General features: G+C 46.0%; 8 protein-coding genes across 8 annotated transcripts; 2 read left to right on the top strand and 6 right to left on the bottom strand.

Annotated features, from left to right (window-relative positions):
• Positions 1-558: 558 nt before the first annotated feature.
• Positions 559-2,500, bottom strand: P170DRAFT_479978 (thiamine diphosphate-binding protein; the record flags this gene model as incomplete). The annotated part of the gene is made up of 3 exons (XM_024853746.1): positions 559-2,184; positions 2,257-2,379; positions 2,441-2,500. 3 exons carry the CDS (start codon positions 2,498-2,500, stop codon positions 559-561), a joined length of 1,809 nt encoding a protein of 602 aa, XP_024699516.1.
• An 828-nt stretch (positions 2,501-3,328) lies between these two features.
• Positions 3,329-4,555, bottom strand: P170DRAFT_368466 (plasma membrane Pth11-like protein; the record flags this gene model as incomplete). The annotated part of the gene is made up of 4 exons (XM_024844862.1): positions 3,329-4,108; positions 4,180-4,253; positions 4,307-4,343; positions 4,394-4,555. 4 exons carry the CDS (start codon positions 4,553-4,555, stop codon positions 3,329-3,331), a joined length of 1,053 nt encoding a protein of 350 aa, XP_024699517.1.
• Positions 4,556-5,525: 970 nt separating this feature from the next.
• On the bottom strand, positions 5,526-7,276 carry P170DRAFT_502857 (vitamin H transporter; the record flags this gene model as incomplete). The annotated part of the gene is made up of 7 exons (XM_024854188.1): positions 5,526-6,165; positions 6,220-6,432; positions 6,481-6,536; positions 6,585-6,685; positions 6,743-6,838; positions 6,895-7,061; positions 7,116-7,276. The coding sequence occupies 7 exons, from the start codon at positions 7,274-7,276 to the stop codon at positions 5,526-5,528; spliced, it is 1,434 nt and encodes a 477-aa protein (XP_024699518.1).
• Positions 7,277-8,990: 1,714 nt separating this feature from the next.
• On the top strand, positions 8,991-10,148 carry P170DRAFT_430122 (PLC-like phosphodiesterase; the record flags this gene model as incomplete). The annotated part of the gene is made up of 1 exon (XM_024847932.1): positions 8,991-10,148. The coding sequence occupies one exon, from the start codon at positions 8,991-8,993 to the stop codon at positions 10,146-10,148; it is 1,158 nt and encodes a 385-aa protein (XP_024699519.1).
• An 839-nt stretch (positions 10,149-10,987) lies between these two features.
• P170DRAFT_513439 (GFA family protein) lies at positions 10,988-11,550 on the bottom strand. The gene is made up of 2 exons (XM_024855110.1): positions 11,473-11,550; positions 10,988-11,405 (listed from the first exon to the last, which is right to left on the bottom strand). Exons 1-2 carry the CDS (start codon positions 11,536-11,538, stop codon positions 11,055-11,057), a joined length of 417 nt encoding a protein of 138 aa, XP_024699520.1. The 5' UTR covers positions 11,539-11,550; the 3' UTR covers positions 10,988-11,054.
• Positions 11,551-12,480: 930 nt separating this feature from the next.
• P170DRAFT_458876 (zinc-dependent alcohol dehydrogenase family protein) lies at positions 12,481-13,780 on the bottom strand (the record flags this gene model as incomplete). The annotated part of the gene is made up of 5 exons (XM_024851826.1): positions 12,481-12,566; positions 12,624-13,067; positions 13,158-13,253; positions 13,319-13,552; positions 13,619-13,780. The coding sequence occupies 5 exons, from the start codon at positions 13,778-13,780 to the stop codon at positions 12,522-12,524; spliced, it is 981 nt and encodes a 326-aa protein (XP_024699521.1). The 3' UTR covers positions 12,481-12,521.
• Positions 13,781-14,913: 1,133 nt separating this feature from the next.
• P170DRAFT_467944 (NAD(P)-binding protein) lies at positions 14,914-16,163 on the bottom strand (the record flags this gene model as incomplete). The annotated part of the gene is made up of 6 exons (XM_024852506.1): positions 14,914-15,203; positions 15,242-15,530; positions 15,583-15,664; positions 15,714-15,907; positions 15,997-16,059; positions 16,107-16,163. The coding sequence occupies 6 exons, from the start codon at positions 16,161-16,163 to the stop codon at positions 14,914-14,916; spliced, it is 975 nt and encodes a 324-aa protein (XP_024699522.1).
• Positions 16,164-18,670: 2,507 nt separating this feature from the next.
• P170DRAFT_367339 (MFS general substrate transporter) lies at positions 18,671-20,519 on the top strand (the record flags this gene model as incomplete). The annotated part of the gene is made up of 3 exons (XM_024844804.1): positions 18,671-18,861; positions 18,917-19,204; positions 19,268-20,519. The coding sequence occupies 3 exons, from the start codon at positions 18,671-18,673 to the stop codon at positions 20,517-20,519; spliced, it is 1,731 nt and encodes a 576-aa protein (XP_024699523.1).
• Between the last annotated feature and the right edge of the window lie 3,281 nt (positions 20,520-23,800).

Below are 23,800 nucleotides of genomic sequence, written 5' to 3' on the forward strand. Positions count from 1 at the left end.
CTAGATCTGACATGTAACCGGGCCTAATGTCACACTCAGCCCTACAGTCAGCAAGGGGTAAATCCAAGGCGGGATCGAATAAACAAAAACCAGTTGTAATTGTAATATCGGAAAGCATTGATATTTTATGTAGCGTTTTGCATGTCGCTTAAAATAATCTCAAGGTGCCAAACCAGAAATATAGAATTTTGCTCTCTTTGATCCTGTTCCTGTTGCGTGAGCTATATATTTGTGCTAATACTGTTTTGACTTCCCACCCATCAGATCTACAGGCTGTCCAAGGAATGGCGAAATTTTCTGCTGATCGGATTTGGTTTTGGTCTGTAATTCGATGGCGTCTGTTGCGTTAATGACAGATCTGTTAGTCTAAGCAAGCTGTAGTACTAGTTTCTTGCACCGAAACAGCAGGATTAATAGGTGACACGAAGGGAGCAACCCATGTTTGGCTCGAAATATATATTCCAAAGAACCGGGGAGAATTGATAAATAGAGACAAGCCTATAATATTCGCGTCGAAACAGTTCAAGAAACAACGGATATAAAGGTGAGAAAAATATCTCACTGAATAATGACATCCAAAACCGCCGATTTCTTCTCCTCCACCACAACCCGAATGCCCTCTTGAAGGGCCTCATCTAACTGATCAACGCGTGCCACTCGCCGCGTCCACAAGTTCCCATTAGCCGCCGCTTTCGCAACTTCTCCATAATTCGGCCCATCGTCAACTAGCGAAATTCCTAGATCCTGATTCGTCAACCCAGCAGCCACCCCTTGAGGGTGGACATCAGCCAGACATTGGCGCGTGGCATTCCAGCCACCATTGTTCAGAATAACCGTCAAGAACGGACACCCGTATCGATGACTAGCCCAGTACACGGCCGTGGGGACCGAGAAGACGAAGCTCCCGTCACCAGTGATGCTGCATAGGAAAGGACTTTCGCCGGTTTCGTTCGCGCGCACGTTCGGGCGATCGGACAGCTCATAGCGGTATGTTGCCAGTTTCACGCCAATCGAGGCACCACCGGCCCACCCGAGTCCACTGCCTCCCTTTGTGATGTGGGATCCCGGACGCGTGAGCTGCAGCTGCTCGGTCATGGCGACCTGGTTCGTGACGGAGTCGGTGACGAAGATGGTGTCTTGTGGCACGAGCGCGTGGATGCGGCTGCATAGGAAATCAACACTGCAGGGCGCTTCGGGGGTCGAGAGGAGCTTGGCTGCGCGAGCCTCGATCTGCTTTCTGCCTTCGGCGTGAGCGGCATGGAGCTCATTTGTTCGAGAGGTCCAGCTGGCTTGGAGATCTAATAGGCGGGACAAGCTGCCGATGTATGTGTTAAGTTGGGTTAGGGAAGCGTGGGTATCGGCGTGGAAAGTAGCTGAAGCACCGATGTCGAATATATTCATACGTTCTTTGCGTGGGTCCAGGTCGATGTGAAAAATCTCCGCTGTGGGAGAGGGATGCACTCGCCGTGGGATCCAGGGGACATCGGAATCCAGTACGAGAATAACGTCCGCGGATTTCACAGCGAGCGCGGCGCCGGTCCCTCGTGTCACGCATGCGGGATGCGTTGCTGGGAAGCATACCTCGCGGAGCTCGGAGTCGAAGACTCGTAGTCCTTGAATGGTATCGGCAAGCTTGATCAGCTCTTTGACGGCATGATGGTTGCGACCCAGATAGCCAGTAATAACCAGAGGGGATTTTGCGCCTAACAGGGCATCGCCGATTAGTGCAACGGCCTCGGGGGAAAGAGACCCAAGCAGACAGGATGGGATGGGCTTCGGTCGGGACTCCAGCGAGGGAATCTCAGTGGCGAGGATCTCACGAGTCGCAGTGAGATAGACAGGGCCCGGAGAGCCGGTCGTGGCCATAAGCACGGCGCGATGCACGACAGTCCCGACATTATGCGGAGACTTAATCTCCGCGCTGAAGCGACTATAGGGGGCCACGAGGGCGGACTGATCCCGAATATCCTGGTACCACTGGACATGCTCGGAGCGAGAGCCGGGGGCCTCACCCAGCAGAGTGGACGGGGCTACACCGGCGAAAATTACGACAGGGGCTCGTCCGCTGGATGCATTGTGCAGACCCTGACCGAGCGCTGCGGTCCCCACGTCCACGTGTGCGAGCACGCATGCTGGCTTATGGCTGATCCGGGCGTAGCCATCCGCAGCAGACATGGCTACGAACTAATCGATCGATCAGCATGAGACTGATTCTACCCAGTGCAGATCGTCTGGATGGGTGGAGAAAAAACACACCTCGTGTTGGAACAGGACCATCTTGGGATACTGCCGGGCAGGATCATTTTGGCGGCGGACGTACGCCTCGATGATACTGGGATGATCGGAGCCCAGTACAGTGAAGAGGTAGTCGACGCCAGCCTGTCGGTTGCGACATCAATCTATGGAACAGCCAGGATGGAATACTAGAAGGGATGCTTACCTCCGCCAGGGCCTCAAGAAAAGCATCCGCCACAGTTGGGGCTATCGTTTGGTTAGACATTTTGCGATTATTACTGTGAAAGGGGTGAGCTGAGGAGGATGCTGGTTTCAACTCTTTCTCTGTCTTTAATCTTTATGCCGGCCACCTAATGTCTCATGGGAAGTGTGTGTCCACTTTGTTGGGTCCACATTTACCGCTAACTGTTGAACTAGATCCTTACATTGACAGGGATCTTTTGGGCTAATTGAAACATTGCGTGACAAGCCGAGTGGAGCAGCCCTAATATCGAATCCTGCTAGTAATTCGCCGCGGCGGTAAAGGCGCTGCTTAGAGTTAGCTTGACTCAGTCTTTGCAAGGCTTGGATTCTTGGCCACGGCAGAGTAATCTCTCATTTCAATTTTGATATCAGATCCCTATTTGTGCCGAAAAGGGGGGGAGTAGAGAGTAGTTTACAACGGGATTTGAATTGACAACATTTGGATGTAACATTACCGATCCTTCGATCCCACCGAATCGGATCAACATTCCTACCTTGATCATCGTGACCATATCGCCATCGAGGGGCTCTCTGAGCATACTAGCCTACTAAGGTAACCCTGGTGGGTCAATGAATGGGAAAGTGGAATGTCCTGTCTTGATTCCTTCCTCCGTGGTCCGTTGTATTGCCCATTCGGTACTCAATCCGAACCCGAATACGACCTCGTTGTATGGTCACTGAGATAGTGATCGCTCAGGGAATCCCCCCGATGTTATCCCGGAACACCTTGAGCAGACCTGGAAATCGAAGTTCTAAATCTAAGGTGTAAATATCGATAACAGCCAGAAAAGCTAACTCATAAATGAACAAAAGAAATGTATTATTTTAACCCAAGAAAATTTGGATCGTATCACGAGCGAGCCGGCTCACTATGCATCTTAATATCCGTCTTCATCAGAATCTGGTTCTTCGCCAACGGGCCCTGACTACCCATACTCTCGGCATCGGCATCGATATCATCATCCTCCTCGCCACGAGCACCAGTCCGCACCCCCGACTGCGACCCCAACCGACTCATCTGATAATTCGCCCTCGACCGACTACGACTCTTCCTCGACCCATTCGACAAGGAACTAAACCAGCCCGGCAGCAACTTCTGAATTGGATGCTTCAGCATCGGCAGACATGCGCAGATAATGCCGGTGCTGGCCTCAATCGCACTCCAGATCAGCGCGTCGAATGATCCCCACGTCGGATCGTGCGTCTTCGTACTAGCCACCATCGCCCACATGCGGATGATACTCGTAATACAGACGAACAGTCCCATGCAGAAAACCAACATGACACCGATCTTCCGCGTGCGGTCGAGCTGTAGCTGCGCGAGCACCGGTAGAGGTAGGAGGCAGACCCAGATGTCGAGACCCGTGTTGATGCCTGCCCAGGACCAGCGGAAACTGGCATTTTGGACACACGTCTTTGGGATATCTTTGTACCAGCTGGCACGGACAGGGATGCATTGGAAGATTGTGGCGATCACAAAGCTGAATGTAGTGGAGATGACGAAGCCGATGGTCACCCAGCAGACGAGGCGGAATGTGCGCGTAGGAAAGATGCGGAGGTAGAAAGAGAGGAAGGAGAGTTTGTTGAGGCCGAGGACGAGTTTGTAGAAGATTTGAAACAGCCAGAAGAACTGTGCGTTTGGTTGGGTTAGGTGTCATTTGGTGGTATATTTTAGGTCACTGTAGAGACGAAGTAACTTACCTTCAGTGCTAGGATTTTGTTACCTCCTGTCCGAAGAACGTCGGCGCGATGGCGACCAAAGGCATAATGACATGCTGTCTATTGATTAGTTTATTTACATCGAAGGGAGCAATAGGTGAGTGCATACCCAAGTCACCCATGACTGTGTTGACGACTTGAAACACCTGAATGATCTGGTCAGCTTGGAACAGGTGTTGAATTTCGAAACACAAACCATCGAAACAGTGATAATCGCATCATCGGCGGCCAGCCTGGTCTTCATATACGCCTTCCACAGAAGTCGATAGGCCACCAACACCCCAGCAAGAGCCGTCAAGACTCCAGTCACTTGGACAAACACGGGTCCCTTATTCGGGACATCGTGAGGGCTCACCATCTCAACCATAGCGTTTATGTATGCCCGGGAAGCTGCCCCGGTCTATGCAATAAAGGAGAATAGAGCGAACACGATAGAAAGAAACAAAAAAATTCAAAAGAATGTAGATGCTAGTTGGGAGACCGCAACGATCGGATTTTACGTGGAGAAAATCATAAAGGACACCACGAAGCCGACCATGCGAAAAAGAATGTACTCCTTATAGACAGTCCCATGCGTTGGATGGGCTCATTAGATACATAAATCCTACTGGTTGTACTCCGTAGGATCCGATGGATCGGTAAGTACGCTGAGACTTTCCATGGCCGGTTACATGCGTGCGTCCTACGCAGTATTCACTAAATAAAGTTCTTACCCTTGGCTTCGGAATACGCCGTACATAATTTTCTCTCGGGCTGGAATGGACTTCCAATGGGGAGTATAAATTGAATTAGTTGGAGACAGCTGCCTTCCCTTACGGACTAGAAGCAATTTGGGATGTTAGCTGAGCAGGGGTATATAATGGGTTCCGTTCGGGATCCACCTGCGTTCGGACATTAGCCACGGTGCGTACGGAGTACACAATCCGTGGTGGCATATTCCGGTACAGACTGGACTCCGGGTGAGTTGTGTGCGTGTCGAGAGCACGCGACACGAAACTTGATTGACGGAAGCCAATTTTAGTTTGAATTCCGGACCGCGGCCGAGTTGGTTCGGCCCGCTGTGGGGCTCGCCTTAGGGCTAGAATTGGCCGGTCGGCGCCAAGACCAGCCACCCCTGTCTGAGTCAAGGCGAATGGCAAAGCTTAAAGGATTGGCAGGACGGACTAATCCGACCGTCATACCCTACTATTCACTGGTGTATTGTGTAAATGGCATTAAATGAACGTGACTATTGATCGACGGAGCATCAGTATTAAAAAGCCCACTTGGCGTGGGGGGGCCAGTATCGAGACACACAGTCCTCATACGACCCAAAGACTATAGTCTATCTACAACTGATACCGGAAATCCGGGTGCGCATCGCCGAGATCCTGCGACTCGTGGGTGGTTTCGGCCGTCGAGCCCTTCTCTGGCAGGCTGTCGCGCCGACGGTTCTCCGCCATCAGGGCGAAATAGTAGACCGTGCAGGCCGCAGCCGCCATCACAGCAAAGGCCAGTCCCACTCCGAACCCCACAGGGTATCTGGGAGACTGACTCGTAATGAAAACGTTGCCAGACACAAAGGCACCGCAGTTGCCAAATGCTGGCAGAATACCCATTCCGACACTCCGTTTCACGCCTTTGCCAAGGTTGATGCACAGCCAGACCACCGTATTCGACATCATGATGAACGCTCCGGACGCCACGAAGAAAATTCCCATGTACCGAACGGCTGCGGGCTGCACTTGCGCCAGCTCCACGCTCCATCCGATGATGATCAGGGCTGCGCCGAACATGGTGAACAAATAACGGTGGCGGAGATGGTCACTGAGCCAGGCGCAGGAAAGGGTCAGAACAAAGGCGACGGCGTAGACGGGAATGCTGTGGACCTGGGCCGAGCGGCTGGTCCAGCCGAGGTCTTTGAGAATTGTGGGTTGAAACGCGACGAGGGAGCTGGCGCTTTCTTCGGCGCCCATGTAGGCCAAGACACTGTCGTGCTCGTCAGCGGTGGATCAAAAGAAGAAACTTAACATGAGAACTTACCAAATCCAAATTTTCCAATCTCCGGCCATACTAATGACACGCTTGAAGGAGATAGGATCTGTGCGAACACCACCACCGTCGGCCTCGAGACGAGCCAATAGCAGGGCTTTCTCATCGGCAGTCAAGAAGGTCGCATCTTCGGGGAATGGCACCACGATCCAGTAGCAGACAATACTGACACCCATGGTGATGATGGCCTCGAGAAGAAACAACCTATGGAGTCAGTGGGCGATTATTTTCAGGGCGACCGATAGAACCTACCATCTCCAACCAGCGTATCCGCTCATGTTCAGACCAGTCAAAAGACTCGAGAAGAGCTGCGTAAAGTCAGCGGCCGCCAAATGTTCCAATCCAGATTGACATACTCCGTTGAAAGCACCAGCCGCCATGTTGGCACTGAAGAAAATCGCATATCGCCGAAGGAACTCGTCCCGTTTGTAGTAACTCCCGATCAAGTATGCGCAGCCTAACCATCCAGATCAGCAATTATCCTCGAAGGGTCGAGCACAAGATTTCCACAAACCAGGAACAAACCCAGCCTCACACATTCCCATGAAGAAACGGCATGCGATCAATCCGGTGGCGTTCTTCGTCAGACCCTGTCCCATGACGAATAGCCCTATGGTTCACCCCTCGTTAGCAAGTTTCACAACACAAAAAAAGAACTCAACTCACCCCAGGTAAACATATACAACACCAGCATCTTAGGACCGAACTTCTTGACCAGCAGGTTTGCCGGCATTCCAAAGATGACGTAGGCGACCGTGAACATGGTAACCGCCAAATTGTACTGATTTCCAACCAGATTTAATTCCTTCGTCATTCCTGCGATCTTTGCATTTCTTTTGCCTTGTTAGTATGCATCATAGACAGCTTATGCGAAAAGGATGGCTTACCCGATGTTCGACCGATCCATGAAAGAGATCAGGAAAAGAAACCATAGCGCCGGGATCACTCGCCAATCCAACTTTCGCAGCAGCTTCTTCTCCAGCTCCGGGTCAAAATCAGTAGAAGAGCGAGCTTCCACGACCCGCGGTTCGATGTCAGTTTTCTCCATATTGGGGACAGTTCCTGCTACTCCAGATGGATGACAAAAACGAGGGGAAACGAAATGGACCCTCCACGTCGCAAGGCTTTTGTAGATATGCTCTGTCGGATTATCCGAGCGGCAAAACGCAACAAAGGCAATTAATATATTAACAGAGGCCCCTGCAGGTGTCTCGGTACATGGGCGGATTCTAATCCCTGCGTAGGATATATACTCTTAAATATTGTCCTGTTAGTCGACGGAGATAACTTGCCTACTCAGCATAGTGTGATACGCCATTTCGCCTGGTCAGGAAACATACATATACACTACTTTTACTGTAACTCGTTAGCCCGCCCCAGCGCCAGACAGGATGCACTTGGTGGATCCTAGCGTCCAGTCTAGAGCCGCGCAGACCAACACTCTGATATTAATCTGAGCACACATCGGAGCTGGTCCCACCGCACTTTGCCCGTTATCTGCGCTAAATCATAAACGTCCCGCCATGCGCTTTCCGCGCTTCCAATGGCGTGCGGAGGAGCAACCCATCCACTCAGCCTTGGTGGTTGCATATCCACCCCCTGGTGGCGTTCAAATCGGACGAAGCCGGTATCACAGAATAGGTATGGCATGGGAGCATATGATGCGGACTCAAAAGCGTTTTGCTAGCACCCGCAGCCTAACAAATAAGGGCCTTGCAAGCGCTTGGAACTATATGCGGAAGAACGTGCAGAATTTTCCGAAACATGTTGGGGTGGTATTCTGCCTTATCTGGCACGAGACATTGTCAGACCACAAACGTATGAGGGGTGTTTTCTTGCCGTATCGGATGTGGATTTCTCAAGTAGATCTAGCGTATCGGAGTATACCCATGCGATTTGCGGCTTGCCTCACAATCATGCGGATCAGTGATCACTCAGGAGGGTGAAACCATCGATGATCACTCTCCGACGGAAACGTCAATCACATCTGTCAGTAACACCCCGACTTTTGTCAACCGGTTTGAAGTTCCTGGACGGCCTTTTCCCTGTTCATAAAGCCGTTCCTTGCATTTCGGTTTAATCCGTACAAGACTACTCAATCCTGCAGGTACTAGGTCACTAACACAGTACACGTGTGGTTAAGGCCCACTGCGTGATTGCGTTAATGTCCGGAGTAAAGCCGTCCAAAAGCAATTTAAAGTAGGGGCCATTATTGAAAGCTGGGCAGGATTGTTCATTTACCCCTGTAAACCTAATTCTCCGCCCCTGCTCCAGAAGTAGATCTAATAAAATGAGGGCTGGCTGACGGGGTGACAACTTCTAATGTGCTGGGCTAGAATGTGACCTTTATCGCTGCTTCCACATTTCCGCGTTTATTTTGAAAAATTGCGAGCGACAAATGCTCTCCCTAATGCTTTTTATAGACCTTGGAGAAAAAAGTATTAGGTCGACATACCATTTTCGTAGGATCGAGCGAAAGTTACGAGGTCCAATGCATGGTGACGTTGACGCGAAAGAGTCGTGGACGTTTGCGGGTATAACTGAGTCATGGAACGTTGGTTGCGGTCCCGAAATGACTCCTTGTGTTGACAACCGCGAAAGGGAGGTGGTGTTGGCACTCTGGCAGGAGCATTCTTGGTTCCTGCCGGCCTGAAGATTTTCAAAATCCGTGAACAACTATCAGAATCCATGGTGGTCAGTTCTACTCTTCTTTTTGCTGATGCGGCTTATCGAATAAATCCATTAGACAAAAAGTCATTACCATGCGTTCTATCGTCCTTATCAGCTTATCCGTTCTCTTCAGCCGAGCGTCGACAGCACAGACGTTTTCGGACCTGGCCATCCAGAAGGTGCTCCGAGATGCCGCACCTATCTTTGGCGAATATCATAACTCGAATTCACTCAAGGCAACGTGGATGAAGGACTACGATGATGATACACCCATCACGGCCATGAACCTTCCAGGGACCCACGATACATCAACCTGGAATTACACCCGCGAAACTAAACATGCGCTTGAAGGACTGAACAGAATTAATGATGCTGGTATTATGGCCCCTTATTTATTCTACCGTTGCCAATCCTCTCCATTGATCGACATGCTTAATGGCGGGATCCGCGTGTTTGATCTACGCTTTGCATTCGACGTTACAAACCTTACGCTTGTGTTCTACCACGGCAACGCGCTCCAGTCGGAGACCGCGACGGTTGAGGACGTTCTTTTCGGATTCTATCAGTGGCTAGATGACCATCCGACAGAGGCTCTCTTTCTGTCGTTCAAGGACGAAGGAGGTACGGCGAAGTATGTGCCTGATAGCGCTGCCACCCAACAAGCTATTCACAACGTTCTTACCTCCAACCACGCGCGTCGGTACTTTGTCCAAGCCAAGAACGAACTGGGAACTCTGGGCGACACTCGGGGGAAAATCACCCTATTCCGACGCTTTAGCTTGGATAAGATCAAGGGCGCAGACCTTCCCGGGATCTATTTCCCCGGGAGCCAGTGGAAAGATAACTCTAATAACATTACGCTGGTCTATAACTCGGATAAGAACTTAAAGGCGTATATCGAGGATCATTACAACGTTGGAGGTTTCGATTGGCCAAAAATCATTCAGAGGAAGTATAATGCAACAACGGTGCATCTTCTCGAGGCCTTGAAGAACGAACACTCGGATGACCTCTTCTGGACATTTGCATCTGGAGGTGCGGATATCGTAGGGTTGTACCCCGAAGCAATGGGTCTGGGAAGTATTGTTGCAGAAACAGGGGTCAATAAGCAGTTGTTGTCGTTTTTGAAGCAGCACAAGGGTAAGCACCTGGGCATTGTTATGTATGACTTTTTCAAAGAGGATGACGGTATAGTGGACGCATTGCTGAACCTCGGGAGCACTTCGGGAATACATTATGACTTAAAATAATGCCTCGGAAAGAAGCACCTGCAATCTATAACAATAGCCTAGAATTGTCGGCCGGAATGAAGTGATATTAAGACTACTGGAAGTAAAGAACGGTTCAAAAAGCATCGCAATACAAAATAACTTACGATTGAAGACAATCATATACAGCCCTTCGTCTTTTTCTTTGCAAACCAGAGCCATTATGCCCTTGTTTTTATTCATGATGCTGGAGTGCCTATGAAAGTACGCGGAAACCTGTCTTGTATTTTAATAGCACCTTGTATACCTATATATATATGAAAGTCAAGTAACACGCGACAAATGTTTAAGTCGGTTTGAACCCACTCAGGGTAGGGAAGGTAAAACGACATCTTAGATGTATTCTGCTCTACAGGATAACGATTCTGGAGCTTATAAAACCAACCAGCGTGGTCATAATATCAGCACCTAGACTGACTAAAATTTAAAATCAAACCACTTTGGTGAATATAAAACCTGCAGAGACCTCATTCCGCAATCTACATGTAAGAAGGAAAAAAGGAGAAAGAAAGAGCGAGGAATGCAGAAAGAAAAAGAAAGAAAAATGGTAAACATAATAAAGCTATTAAAGTATCTGGCGACACTTATGTCAGTTGAAGCCAAATTTATCGCCTCTCCATTACTCAATCGCCCGAGCTGTGTAGACGGTATTTTTCTTATCTCTGGACACTTGGCATACAAAGAGTTTTAGTGTTTTGATCTGATGAAAGACTAGCCTAGGTATGCTCCGTTTGCCACGTGGAATTGCAGCTAGCATTTTAAGCTTGCTTGAGATTGAAAGAAAGGACTTGATTTACGTCAAGAGAATTGATGATTCAAGCGCAAAAACAGTCGCACAAACGTCAACTCCCTCATCCAAGCAGTTTATTGAAAGTTTGTCGACTGTATTTAGGGAAACTCTTGGTCCTGAACCGCTCCATCAACTGGCTGTACCCAATCCCCACGGTACTTGACGTAGAATTCTCTGGCGGGTGCTGCCTTCTCTATCCCTTGCTCCTCATCAACCGTGCCCACAAGGAGGATAATCTTGCCATGAAATATCTTTTGTGTGGCCGTTTTGTAGATGGCCGACCCGCAGCCTCCACAGAAGAAAACAGTCAAGTTCATCCCACATTCATGTCGTCTGGTGCAGTCACGGAGTGACCCGGACAGTATCGAGAGGTTCGACTCGGGTATGGCAAAATTGGTAGTATAGGTTGAACCGGTAATTTTACGGCAGCTGAGGCAGTGGCAGATTACCTATTCCCATTGTGTGTTAGCAGTTAAAAGCCAAGACGTATAAGACATACGAAAAATCGGAGATTACCTTCTGAGCCGATTCCTCAGAGAATTCATATCGGATTTCTCCACAGAAGCATGATCCGCGAGGCATGGTGAATTGTCGTTTGAAGAGGTAAGTTGAAACGGGACCTCAAGTGCGACGTGCACCTATAAATCCCCTGAGTCGTACGACATATCCCCGACTTCGGGCTTTGTCAGAACACCGAACGCCGAACAACGCGTTGAGGAACAGGGTATCCACACTTGGCGAATGCGTATCGACATCTAACTGGCTTATGACTTACACTTATGAGACATTAGACAGATTATACGCCAAATAATCAATCTAGACCCGAGAACGAAGCGTCTAATATGTATAGATGCTTGAAAGGCTGACGTATATCAGCAACATTACCTACCCATGCATCCCCAAGTATGACGTGGCATCGGGCTTATGACATCAATTTGGGTAATATGATGAGATTGATACATATTGGGATTCATAAATAAGCCAATACAAGACTTTGGGTGTTATTCCTGGACTCACAATGGTAGTTCTAACCAGCGGGGTTGTGCTGAAAGGCAATTCGGCATTCGACCAAAGACCGAAGACCGGCAACATTCAAAATTAAGCAAAGCAACATGTACATATGCCTGCTTATTGACACTTAGATCAAGCGATCTACAAGAAAAAGAAACCAGAAATTTCTGTCGGTTTTTTGCTACCCAACTAAAGCGCTAACCCCGCTACTTGCATTGATAGTCTACAGATGAAAAGGTCCCGGGAGTGTTGATGATTACCGATGCGAGGGAAAAAAAAAGTTTAATCAGATCGCTCCTAATTTTTCAGAGTCGGTCACTCATTATATTGAAGTAATAATCATATAGCACTGTCTAAACTACCCCTCAAAAAATCAAGAAGACACAAACCTCCCCAAGGACGAATACTATGACAAACAAAATCCAGATAGATTTTGGCTGATGGTGGATGATATACGAGTTATTCAACCCCACCTACTGATGTAAAGATGCGCGCTGAGTAATGAACTCATTCCCGAGTTCTCCACGATGAAGTTTATTCGAGCGTGAATCCATTTAATCAATCTGAACGACCACCTTGCCGATGTGTCTCTGGGCAGCCTGTAACATAATATCAGTATTAGGAAAGTATTTTGATTACGTCACAAAGAGGCTCACCAAGTATTCAAAAGCTTCTTTGCCTTGTTCAAGTTTGAAAACATTCGAGTCCAGAACGGGACGGATGTTATTCACCTCAAACGCTTGAACCATATCCTTCAACATTGCGCGACTTCCAACATAAACACCACGTACGGTGCAAATATGGCTCAAGGCTTCCAAGAGCCCAGGCTGAGCTTGGTCACTCGCGCCAAGGAACCCAATCAAGGTTATGATTCCGTCCATCTTAATGCATTTCAAACTCTGTTCAAGCGTGTCGGTGCCTCCAATATCCATGATATAATCAACTCCGGCTTGGTCGGGAGTGAGCTGCCGGGCAACCTCACCCCAATTCGGGGTGGTTCGATAGTTGACAACGTGATCAGCACCTAGTTCCTGTAGCTTTTTGCTCTTTTCATCCGAGGACGTTGTCGCGATAACCTTGGCACCGGCAGCTTTGGCCAACTAAACGACGCAGGTCATGTCAGCCTTCAAAGGTTTTGGGGTGATAGCTGTGAGCCAGTGGATGGGACAGGGATTATTATAAGTACATACCTGCAATGCAGAGACACTGACGCCGCCTGTTCCTTGCACAAGCACATACTGTCCAGCCTTGATCGGCTTCAAACCATACAAGGCGTTCCGTTCCAGCTTGTAAGTGCGGCGCCTGGCAAGGTGCTACTTTCGAGGGCAGTTAGGTTGCTCGGCGCCTTGACCAATCCTGTTTCGTCGAAAACACCAAACTGACGGAAGCAGCCATCGATTGTTCCACCAACACCGGTAGATGCTGCGTAAGGAGTGATGTCACCATGCTGATGCCCCTGATTGAAAACAGTGATAACACTGTCACCCTTTTTGAATTCCTTCACGTGAGACCCAGTCTCGACAACCACACCAGCACCATCTGACACAGGGATAATCGGATACTTGTGAGCAAAAGGGAAGGTTCCCTTCAAATAACAGTGTTAGTATAAGACCGAATCGTTCGAAGTCGGAGGGGGTTGAGTGTATAATACTTTAGCTATAGCACAGTCACGATAATTCAGGGCCGCGGCTTCAAACTTCACCAAGACGTCGTGGATGCCAACGGGAGGAAGAGAAACTTCTGTCAGGTGCATTCCTCCCATATTCTGGTCGGGTTGGTCAATGATCCATTGCTTCATGGTGTTTGGGGACATTGTCGCAGGTCGGTTTCAGCAAAAGAGTGCTGCAGCTGGTGAATTCAGGAACAATGTTGTCTTCTAATGAGTTTTGCGTAGATGGATGAAAGATACCAGAGCATAGAAAGGGAACTCTCGCTTTTATGTCTTTATGTGTGCCGGATAACTCATAGATATGCATTACGTCATGACTGAAAACCATCAAACACCGAACAGAGGCCGAACGTGGATGACAGTCGCCGGGTGGCGGCAACATTAGAAATGATCCAAGGCTTTCTAGAAAATCCCGACGGACTTACTTCCAGTCTGAGACTCAGTATGAAACCCAGGAGCCAAGAAGTATGAAGTAAGCAGTATGCTACCGCTTTATAATTACGTTTTTGATTATTTGCCGTTCTCCAAATGGTAGGTGCTAGAAAATCAACATTTTCAAGGGCCAAATGTCAAATGGGATTGATAATCACCGATCCATACGCCGAATCACTCGCCGAATCACTTGCCGCAGAAAACAGAGTTTTGGGCTCCGAACAAAAAGAAAAAGGGAGGAAAAGGAAAACACTATCCGCAAGGAGAGCCATGAGTATCTTGTTACAAATTAGAAATCTGTTTGTTCCATTGTATCTTCACATCAACCTTATTTTATGTTTTCATCGCACCATTTGTGGCCACTGCATTCCAGAGCTGTCAACATCGTTGTCACCACAAGTGATGACTCAATCGTATTACTGTGACCGGTTATTTGTAGCACGTATATCCTGATCCTGCTGGTAAAGCAGTCCGTTATTGCCTGGATTCCCAGAAGACAAGTATAATAATAACTAATATAGGTAGTTTTTACATCGCAAAAGGGCAGCCTACCTACGCAGCAAGAGGCCTACTGGTATGTAAAGATACAGTAACTTCTATAAGATGCGTCTCGTGGGCGATCTGGCCGTGGTTCTCACTGCTGGCATCTATCGGAATTAACAAGACCCCTAAGTCTTTCAACTAAAACAATGGGTTTGTTATGTCATTTCTCGACCTCGGAAACAAAGCAGTTACCAACAATCAATGCTTGCGTCTGTCACTTGTTCTGGGACACCATTCGCTTTACTCATTCTGTGCCTGCTTTATAGACGCGGGCTCGCTAACCTAGCATTTGACACATCTGATTATTTCTTGTCGCCCCAGTACCTCAAAAGGAATTCCTCGACTGTTGTGAGCTTCAGGTGGGGAAGAAGCTTGTTCCACTCGTCCGAGGTTGACCACGCTCCATCAAGGCCCCCCAAAATAATCTGGGCAACCACATATTCCGAATACTTGACTCTATCATAATTTGGATCTGTCGTCTCAAACTCTGGCAGGAGAGGATTCCAGGAAGCGCCAAGCTTTCCGGCTCGAAGGTTTTCGGTGGAAACCTCATCAATCTTGAAAGGGCCTAGAGGAAGCTCAGGGGTTAGAACTTGAATAAAAAGTCGAAAGTCTTAAAGCATATCTTACCCCTGATCTTCTCTGCTGTCTTGATGATCTCGGAACTCGAGGTCTTCGTTCCAGTAATACCCCCGATTTCCGGCCATTCCCCAGTGTATGCCAATGCCTCCGCGACGACTTTGCCCAAATCCTGGATCGTAGTCGTGGACAATTGCCAATCTCTTTCTGCTGGCACAATGGCACGGCGATTGGCAATGTCCCATTGGTTGGTCCATATGGGGCAGTAGCTAGCGGACTGAATTGGGGCGCTGAGATAGTTGGTGAAGAGACCTGGTTGGAAAAGAGAGTACTCAAGAACCTATTTTGACGCGTTATTAAACACCACCAAGAACAGGGATTTTCACATGTACCTTTTCCTTGCGATTTACCTCTTGCAGGTACTCATGGACTTGGTCCTTCTCGTGATAGGCAAATGATCCACTATTGCTTCTCCTGTATGATTGTTAAAAGAGGTTCGAGAACAGGGTGTATGTTGACGTACGCAGCCCATTCATTCGGCGCATAACGTTTGACACCAGCAGCTATGCACGCGTCGACAAGCGCTATCTGTACAGTGGGTTGCGATATGAAGCATAGCACAGAGTGGACACCCTGTAACTTCTTCACCATATCATCTTTGTCATCGTAGTTCACCTGCTCATACGTCACCCCTGGGAGGTTATGCTTTGATGAATTCTAGACTCTTTGTAAGTGACTATATCAACAGAACCCAGAAGGAATGATAAGGGAGAAAGGACTCGACAAATTGCCGATGGTAGACTCACTGCAGAGCGTGTCCACACGGTCAAAGTGTGCTTTCCAGACTCAATAATTGCAGTGATAATCTCCTGAGAGACAGCTATATTCCTGTATGTTAGCCACCCTATAAAGACACTTTGGGGGATTTATTTGACATGCCTCCAGTGCCTCCGGCCACGACAACGCGAACCATAATGCTTGCTTTGAATGTAGTAGGGGAGAGAGTAAATAGTTCAGGAATCCACCAGGTAAAGGGGGATGCACTGGTGTTAAATAGGCGGAATTGGCCAGACCATGGATGCGGCGGTTTAGGGAAATAGAATGGAATGGAGTTAGCAGACTAGTACGGCAGCGCCACCATGACTGAGATATGACTTTAATTGGAGGAATTCGATTGGGCTTTTTTTTGGGCGGCGTTTGAGGACCATCCCGTAGATTCATCAGCCATTTTGCCGTACCAACTCTTTACGACAGGCTGAAAGTGACCGGGACATGTGGATAAAGGTCATTCACAAGTTAATTACACTTTGCGACCCGAGCTTCTCAATGGTATAGAAAGAACCCTCTACCTACCTGGTTTAGTACATCCTGATTGATATATTCGTCTATCTAGCTCGTCTCAGGAGAGAAGCAGGTAAAATACTGGTTGCTAGGTGGGAAGTTAGGCAGAGCAGAGTAGAGTGTATACAGCCAAAGTAGAACGTTACTGCGTGTGTTCAGTCAAGAAACGAAAGTGAATTGACTTTTGCTTATTCAGTTAAGCTTCGTATCTAACAGCCCACCCCCTGTAATAATACATACTACATTACGTAGACTGAAAGGCAAATATGCCAGTCGGTGAGCACTTTATTTCTCGGCTCGCGGCCTTCCGAGATCTTCGCTCAGTTATCTCGTATCTCGTATCTCGGCATGAATCGTACCCGTCCATCCGGCTCGGGAGGCCGGAATTGTTACCTTCCGGGACAATCCGCCAAGTCTCGTTGATATTCGTTCCAAGCAACATTGTCACCGAGTATATGATAACTCGGGTGACCTTTTCTAGTGGGTTACAATTTTTTCCACGGTCGAGATATCCCTGAGTGCCAACGGGCCAGTTGCGCATCAAAGACCAGATTAATCCCCCGTAAGCAGGTTAGAATATCGATGGTGGAACACTAGAAAGTATGGCGGGCTCTGAATTATTGCTATAAAGTTCATTACCTGCCGTTCCATTCTGATGGACCAGGGCTCCTTTGGCTCGTTCTTTCCCGGCTTCCACCTGAAAATAAGTTAGTATACCCTGGCCTTCATAGCAATGAATCAAACCAGGCCATGCCACTACCTATCACTGTATAACCACGATATATATCGCATTGCTCAGCCGGCGGTCTACTTTGCACACACTATTTTCTCTCACTGGCCTCACTGGCTCAATACAGTTGCTGAAGTCCCCACTGTTTTGCCCCAATTGTGAGTGATGGTTATTGATTTCCTTGGCAGCGTCCGGGTCTGCATAATAACACTGTGGCCAACAAGAAGGAATTTTTATCGCGACTGCATTAGTTGCATTGATTCGTGCTGTGCTGTCCTTGTCTGAAGGTGGTCACTATTACATTGAATACCTCAACCGGTTTCAGCAGGACGACTTTTGGGTAGGGTTAAAACTGCTCTTGTATGAAATTGGGTTTCAAACGTCTGCCCGGTTTCCAGCATTGATCTTGGTTCAACCGCCTTCCTCTACCAGAGCCCATTCTGCAGGTCGGCCCGAACACACTAGTTGCAGATGAGGGGAATTCGTAAATGCCGATGACGCGTTAGCTGTCATGGCAGCGCACGGGATTTTGTATATGGGAATAAGTGCGCTCCCTGTAGTCTCTGGTATTAAACACATGTGAAGAAGCTTATACTACAAGTATAGCTGTAGAGGCTGTGATAGAATTATACTATTAAATTGGTTGTTCGGGACCCCTTACGGGCTCGTGGATTGTCATGCTAACAAAATGAAATCCCATTGACAATTGTAACCTCGATAAAGTAGGATTTAATAGAAATAGCAGTTTGAACAAATTATTGGTCAAATCGCGCTTCACTGAGCATGTGGTGGTGACGTAAGTTAGAAAATACGGTTCATGCAGAACCGGTTGTTTGTTCGCACCTGAGGGTCTTCAGGCCTCACCGATCTACATTTCGAACATCAACACTCGCCGCTGCTGCCAGAATGATTATTCTAAACTCGGTCATCAATTGAAAGAATTATTGTTGGTATTCCTTTGTATAGTTAACTGACCGCGATACTGGTAATTGTATAGTCACTACATCTGCCACCTACGCCGAATCTGTTCCGGAGTTGAGATTCAAGACCCAACACTGATGTGCAGCGTACATACTAAAGGCGGGTTTTGGGCCTGTTATTCACGTGGATGCAAAGTTATTTGATGCCGAATGCGCTCAATAGTCCGCTGGAAGCGCCATCCAATTGTTTCAGCAGGCAAGAATAGACCAAGCTGCAACCGCTGCAGGGAAGTCAATTTTACTACTCACCTCGGTCTATGAGGTAATAGCAGGCTGAGCCGATGGGTGTATCCCTCCACATAAATAACGCAGTCATTGCTCTCGCTAGCACAGATGTCCCTTTTTAAAATTTAATTGCTTATTGTATGTAAACACTCGCGAGCCATGGTGGCCACCTACGATGATAGTCCTGTTTCGGCTGAAGCACAGATGAACGCCAAAGAAAACCCTCAACCAAGAGCACTTGCTACCACTATCTCCAGTAGTGATGTTCTTGGGCTCAACTCCGATTCCAAGCCTGAAAATCCTGTCCTCGGTGGACATACTGATGCCGGGGTTAGAGGAATCGAAGCGGCAGTTACTGTGTGGACGAAGACGCACATGGTGATAGCCTATATAATGTCAGTTAGAGTCACGAATTTTATCTTCATGATTCACCCACTAATCTATCAACAGTATCTGGTTTGTTTACTTTGTCATGACGTTGCAAGAAGTTATTATCCGAGCTCTCAACCCATATGTGACAAGTGCATTCCGACTGCATTCTCTAACGGCCGCCACTGTTATCATGTCCAACATCATCGCGGGAGTGAGCAAGATTCCTTTGGCAAAAGTTCTAGATACATGGGGTCGACCACAGGGACTCACGGCGGCGGTCTTCGTCTGGGTTATGGGGTTCATCATGATGGCTCTGTGCAACAATGTCCAAACCTACGCTGCGGCCCAGGTATTTTATAATGTTGGGTGAGTAGTCTTCTCTCGCCTTCTCTCGCTGATTTAAACTAACTAGCATGTCGTCTGTACCAGATTCCAGGCAGTGAGCTTCTGCCTTACGGTTTTTGTCTCGGATACATCTTCTCTTAAAAACCGAGGCTTGATGTTGGCTTATTCTTCGTCATCTTATATCATCACCAGCTGGGTTGGCGGTCCGATTTCACAGAGCGTTCTCAATGGGCCCGGTTGGCGTTGGGGGTTTGGTATCTTTTGCATTGCCATCCCGGCAATCGTTGCCCCACTGTGTGTTCTCTTCTTCTGGAACCACCACAAAGCGAGGAAGGCTGGTCTCCTGCCACCGAGTGGTGGGCCGTTGACACTGCAGCGGATCAGGCAGTATTGTTTTGACGTCGATCTCCTGGGTATTATCTTGCTGGCAGGAGGCATGGCTCTGTTCCTGCTGCCATTTAGTCTTTATTCTTACCAGGGGGACCAATGGCGCTCTCCGATGGTAATTTGTATGATCATTTTCGGTGGTCTTTTAATTCTCGCATTCGTTCTGTGGGAGAAGTTCCTCGCACCCAAGTCCTTCATCCCCTACAACCTTCTCATGGACCGAACTGTGCTTTTTGGTGGCTTGATGATCCTATTTAACACGTTCAACATGGCTATCTGGGGTAGCTACTTCAGTTCCATGCTTCAAGTCGTATGGGACTTGAATGTCACCGAGGCAAGCTACGTTGGAGCTATCTACGCTGTGGGATCCGGCATCTGGACCCTGGCAGTCGGGTTCCTGATCCGCTGGACGTATCGTTTCAAGTGGCTTGCTGTCTATTTCGCTTCCCCCCTCATGATCCTCGGCGTCGGGCTTATGATCCATTTTCGTCGACCAGACGCCGATATCGGTTACATATGCATGACCCAGATTTTCAACGCCTTTGCCGGGGGCACGATCGTCATTTGTGGCGAGATCGCCATGATGGCCCCCTCCGACCATGAGCACCTCGCTGTCATTCTCGCCTTATGCAACCTTTTCTCCACCACGGGGACGGCCATCGGTTCCACTGTCTCTGCTGCTATCTGGACCGGTACCTTCTCCGTGGCGTTGGCCAAATATCTTCCGTCAGACGTGCAGGTCGCGAAGGTCTATTCAGATCTTACAGTCCAGCTTTCATACCCCCGTGGGTCGGAGGCGCGAGACGGCATCAGCCAGGCGTATGGCGAATCTCAACGATATATGCTGATTACCAGTGTTTGCATGGCGGCTGTTTCTTGGGGTTGCGCTTGGATGTGGCGGGATCTGCGATTGAAGGACTCGAATCAGGTTGGCGGACGTGTTATCTAGGTGCTCCAGTGGTACTCGAGCTCCAGTGTCCAAAGTCATGCGCAACGCGTGGGTATTCCTTTCACGATCTAACTTGCCCGATTAATCGAATAGGCACATTAGTGACGCTTGGGTTCCATTAACTATTCGTTGGTGCTCAAAGCCGAAGTTAAACGCATGTTTTACCTGATTTATCAAGTGATGGCCACCCCGGCTATCTTGAAAGGGCACGTTCATGTTAGATGATCTGCATTTAGGACTAAGACTTGCTGAGATATAAGAACGAATAACAAGTTTCGGTTAAAGTTTACGGGAAGTCTGAAAATAGTACAGCCAGGGTAGGATGTTTCATTGCATTCAGCAAGTCATAAGCAATTTCGAATTTTAAATCAATACTATTACTGCATAATCCAAGCCTAAATACATATTTCCTTCACAGCTTGCCGATTATTCCTCGCTGACATTAACGATTTCCAACAAGTAGGCTTAACCTTGTAGCTAATGGGCGTATCAATATCGAAGCCCGCGTTGTTAATGGTAGGCAATGACTTCAAGGTGTCCCAAACATCCGTGTCATCATCAGTTTTGATCCCTTCTAACGACGCCCGTTCACCATCGATAGTCCTGGCCAGGCGGTTGTCGTCTGTTTCTCGGTCCTGGTTTCGCTGTGAGTAATCGCATGGTTTCTCTCGTAAGCTACACGAGACACAGCTCGGCTTCTTCTCATCACATTATAAGCCCGTTAAATTCACATTATCCTCGTCGCGTACAGAGGGGGGTCGATGGGTACACATTCCTTGACTCGTCTGACCTTGCATAATTTGGAGCAATGGCGCGAGTTGTAGTGGGATGTTCTTGAATGAGACACGCGCGAGAGTCGCTACTTATTGGGAACAGGCGATATCATTCAAATTAACAAAGGAGATAATGGACGATGAATGCTGCCTGACAGGCTTCTGGGATGTGGTCGAGTCTCTTTGACCCGCAGGCCGTTGGCGGAGTAGGGCTGACGAATCAGACAGAATGATAACATATTTCACAAGCAAGCCGCCACCACAAAACGAACCGCCACCTCAACGCGTTTTAGCCCGGTTGAAGACCTTACTTAATTTAACTATTACTATACTTCTAAAAGCGCGTTAAAAATCAAAAGATTTAGCTGAGCAGGAGGGTAGAATTTTATTAGTAATTTCTGCTATAAAAAATAATCAAATCACCCAAATTATTAAAGCTGCGCGGGTTTATAATATACCGTGTTTAACTTTACGCGACTGATTACATAATATATTAGCATGTCTCGAAACACTCTTTAATAATTATAAATTAACTTAAAATGAAGAGGAATCGCTTGTATAATAGATTTTATTATTAGATTAACGTGGAGCCCCTCCGCGACTGTCTTATATATAAGAAATGGCTAATATTCTTCTTGCTGCACGTGATATTATCTTAATTTAATTAGTTAGAGAGAATTAGGTCTCTAACTTTATTAAACAACAAGATTGCTTAAAAACTCGCTATACTTAATATTATAATTATCGGCATGCTAAATATAAGGATCCAAATGGGATCCTTCTAAGGATGCTTAGTCAGAACGGGTGCTTAGTTATAGCCTAATAAACACACTAAAACTGTGTCCTCACGGGATTCCCCTAAATCCCAGTAATAATACCTTAAACAGAATATACTATATATTTAAGACCCCTAATTAATTATTTTCACACTGCCTTACTCTTAAGATACTAAGATATTTAATCTTATAACTTTATTATTTATACTTAATTAAGACGGCCTGTTAACAAAATAGCTGGTAAAAAGAGAAAAACTCGCGGACAGGATATTTAATTATCTACTAAATTAATTTATAAAAAAGAGTCTTCGCAGACTCAGGAAACCCTAAAACTAATAAAATCTTATAAGATTATTAAAAAAGAACTACTTAATAATAAATTAAAAATCTTACAAATAAAAAAACTATAATCTTAAATATAAAGGCCATCCGCGAATAAATTATATTATTAAAAAAATTTTAAAAACTTTAATAAACTTTAATATTATCTTTCAGAAAACACGCCCAGGAAAAAAACTTAAAAAAAATTATTTTTATTATAAAAAAAGGCTTTAGCCCAAAAATTAAGCTTTCTAGTAAAAAAAAATAATACTTAATATATGATTATATTATTTACCAAATATTTATTACCGGACAAGAATCAATTATAAAAGTAAATAACTAAAATAATAAGAATAAAATAAAGATAATAATTATATATCTAAATTATATATTAAGTAATCTTTAAAGAAGCAATTCTTTAGATAATTATTACTTACAAGAGTAAAAGGGCTTTTATAAATTCTTAAAAGATTAATTAGGCGATCTAGGAAATTATAAATAAAATATTTAGTTTAAAATATTATATTTTAAATCTTATAAAAATAAAAGTAATTATGTTTATTTTTAAAAATAAAAAGAGGCTAGATCCGAGCTTAGGAATAAAATAAAAAAAATAGATTATTTATAATTTTATTTATTTTATAAAATATTTAGCCAGGATTTTAAATAAAAAATTCACGAGTAATCTAAATTCCTAAAATTAAAGTAAAAATTAATCTTACTAATCTTATATTTATATCTCTTCATGAAAGATTATTAATTAAGACCTGGAAAAAACTAGTAATTAAGCTTATAAGACTTAAACTTAGACTAAAATTATTTAAGATAAAAGTTTTTAGGATTCGTAAGAAATAATAAGATATAAAAAAACTTACTTAAACCTTTACGGGAAAAATTACTTAATAAAAAAATAAATCCCGCAAAAAAATAAAGTAATTTATTATAAATTAAATATTTTAATTATAGTAAATTAGGCCATAAGATATCTAACTACTAGTTAAAAAAATTAGTATAACTCTGAGGCTTACTAATAAGAGGTATTAGTTTACTATAAATAAATAAGGAAGAGGGACTAAAGAAACTATTTCTTATAAAGTTTTTATTAATAAAACTATAGGAATAGCCAGTACCCTAGAGCCTTATAAAATAAAATAAGATAATAATTAAGTAAAAGAAAAAGGACTTAATAAAAGTACTAATTAATATTAGGATAGAAGTCAATCTAGTACCCCTTAATCTCGCGAAAGAGATAAGATAAAAAAATTATTTATTTAATTTAAAGTAGCTAGGATAAATAGCTATAAAATCCTTTTATAGGGGATTATATAATTTTATTTAAAATTAAAAGATTTATAAAATTATTATAAGATTTAAACAGGGCTCGCGATAATATCTCCTAGTATATTAGAGA

The sequence above is a fragment of the Aspergillus steynii genome (assembly GCF_002849105.1).
Source record: "Aspergillus steynii IBT 23096 chromosome Unknown P170scaffold_9, whole genome shotgun sequence".
Classification (NCBI taxonomy): domain Eukaryota; kingdom Fungi; phylum Ascomycota; class Eurotiomycetes; order Eurotiales; family Aspergillaceae; genus Aspergillus; species Aspergillus steynii.